The sequence below is a fragment of the Frankliniella occidentalis genome, unplaced genomic scaffold, assembly GCF_000697945.3.
Source record: "Frankliniella occidentalis isolate FOCC.00 unplaced genomic scaffold, Focc_3.1 Scaffold197, whole genome shotgun sequence".
In the NCBI taxonomy this organism is placed as follows: Eukaryota; Metazoa; Arthropoda; class Insecta; order Thysanoptera; family Thripidae; genus Frankliniella; species Frankliniella occidentalis.
The window spans coordinates 362772-365150 of record NW_026267323.1 but is presented as its reverse complement, the minus strand read 5'-3'; the positions used below and the strand labels follow the sequence as shown (position 1 = coordinate 365150).

Genomic DNA, 2379 nt, shown 5'->3' with positions numbered 1-2379 from the left:
CCCATTTTTTTTGCGTGGATACGCCTCTGGCCGACATGCACACTGTTAAGTGCCGTGTGCTGCTGCGCTCTCACGGCGTTTTGCGGAACTATGGCCTATAGATTCTGAAGGATTGTGCAGATTGGCAGTGATTTTGTAGGGATTTGAAGAGATCGGCGTAAGATTGGAATGGATTGGCGAGGATTGGGGAAGGATTGGAGAGAATTTGCGGAGGATTTGAATGGATTGGAGACCAATTTTGGCAGGATTAAATTGATTGCGTTTTGTATGGTCGGCTTGATTCGTTGGCTTGGGGAAGATTGTTGAGGATGTTAGAGAATCACAGTGAGATTTAGGGAGGTCGCAGGAAGGATTCTAGGAAATTTAAGGACATTTTGATGGATTTTAGTAGTTTTGGGGATAACAGGGATTTGAAAGATTGGAAGGGATTGGGGACGGATTGCAAAGGGATTGCTGTAGTAAGCGTACAGGGATTTTCGAAGTTATGCACCCCTCGATGCAATCCCATGATGTTTCATACGCATAAGACTGGGTTGTTGATTTTGCCTTTGTTTCATAACTGCTAGGCACCGGTACCGGATTGTAATGGCACAATAGAACTATGTAGTAAGAATGAATTTAGAAGAGCCAAAAATGATTTTTGAACAGTGGAATAAAAGGTTTGACGTAGAATCGCGCGACCAATCAACACGATTTTCTTTCGTGTCACACTTCGCCGATTGTGTGAATTCAGTTTCATGCTGTCATGGCCAGCGGTTACACGCAATGTTTTGATATCCTCCATGGTGTGTCCGGTGCAGTTCGAACTGGCGGCTCTGAAAGTCATTTTCAAAAATCACGTTTGGCCAACTTTTGTGACGAGACTCACTCTGCTTTACCTCGGTCCGGTTGCCGTGAAATATGAGGCTGATTTATGATTTATCAGAATAACTTTTACAGTTACAACGTCCCGAACCCAGCCACGAACAAGGCGAGAAATAAGGTGAGGGGCCCAGTAGTGGACAGTAAAAGAGCAAAAAGGCTTACCGGAAACGTCTGCCACAAATCAAGAAAAGAGTGCCTGAGGGAAAATTTAAGACTGTCGGAGAGAGAGATTAAACAGGATGCCCCATGCGTCAGCACTGTGACGAAACTACTTTTGGTTCTAATAACAGTGAGCCACACAAAACATCATGCATTGGCTTAGTGCTCGACCCCTTTGACCCAGTAGTCGACACCCTTAGATTTTACTTAGGGTAAGGTTAAGGTGCCCTATTGTGGCCACTGTCCCATTGATGGCCACTTTTCTCGATTTCCAGCAAATCTGGTCCCTTCGAAATCTTGGCCTTGAAGTAGTGTTCTAGTAAGGTTCCTACTTGCACAGAATAAGCCAAACTTTTTCACATCGTTACCTACATTACAAGAAAAAGGGGTGCGGCCATCATTGGGCAGGCCCATTCTTAAGGCGGTAGGACCGCACGGCCAGTGGAACGGCTGCGTATTAAATGTATTGGTGGCGTCCGAACTACAAGGGGGTGTGGGGGAGGCAGGTCTGGGCTGTGACCAGATGTTGATGGCAACAGCGGCCGTTGATTCCTATCAACGAAGATATCACGGCTTGAAGCCAACGGTGCAGATAAAAGCTGAAAAGAAGATCGGACAGCCGTGCGGACAGCGTTGAACGGCGCGCCAGGAGAACGAACTTTGTTGAACGGCGCGCCCGGAGATCGGACACCTAGCAATTTCGTTGCTATATGCAAATAAGACGGTTCCTTTTGATACACACAGCCTCAGACTACCCCAGAAGCTTATGTTACACACTGCCCCAAGGCAGGCCAAGGCACACAGCCTGTTTTGTGGCCTCGTCGGGCCTCGTAGGCCGAGAGTCCTCGAGGTTATGTCAGTGATAACGATCACTTTCCAAGTGATAAGGGCGAGCCGCCCGGTGAGCCTGCACATTACGGTCAAGGGAAGACCAAAGATCATCTTCTTCCGCCTGCGTGGGGGGGGGCTGCTCTTCGGCGGGCTCCTCAAAGTCTGGAGCTGCCATCTTAGCTCTCATGAGATTTGCTGGAAAAGAAAGGAAATGGTTAATATTAAGACTGCGTGACGACAAAGGCGAGGGAATTCCCACAAACAGCTGCTCACCAAGGTGGCTAGTTGCATGTTTTAGTGCATCTTTATTTTTGAATGGTAGGGCCTTAAACCGAGGGTCAATGAGAGTTGTCACCGAAAATATCTTCCCAAATTCAAGTGTCCCGAAATTGGTTTTGATGTCTTCTATTTCTTCATTGCTAAGCATGCAAGGTGGTGTAGCTTTTGTACTTTTTTCCCTATGAACCTTCATCAATGTTAAGGTGACATAGTCAGATAGCTTAAGGAACCTCTCTACCATTTCGT

The 2379-nt window shown here is 46.9% G+C and overlaps 1 protein-coding gene across 4 annotated transcripts in view; it reads left to right on the top strand.

Annotated features, from left to right (window-relative positions):
- LOC127750490 (uncharacterized) overlaps positions 1-2379 on the top strand; it is a 61190-nt gene that overhangs the window by 14365 nt on the left and 44446 nt on the right. For 3 of the 4 annotated variants that reach the window (XR_008011711.1, XM_052272288.1, XM_052272286.1), the window contains exon 1: positions 746-982. The exons of the other annotated variant lie outside the window; for it this stretch is intronic. Coding sequence is in view for 1 of the 3 variants with exons in the window: in XM_052272288.1 (XP_052128248.1) it covers positions 914-982 (69 nt within the window). In the remaining 2 variants the exon portion in view is untranslated. Of the gene's footprint in view, positions 1-745; positions 983-2379 lie in introns of those variants that run through there. 4 annotated transcript variants of the gene reach the window in all.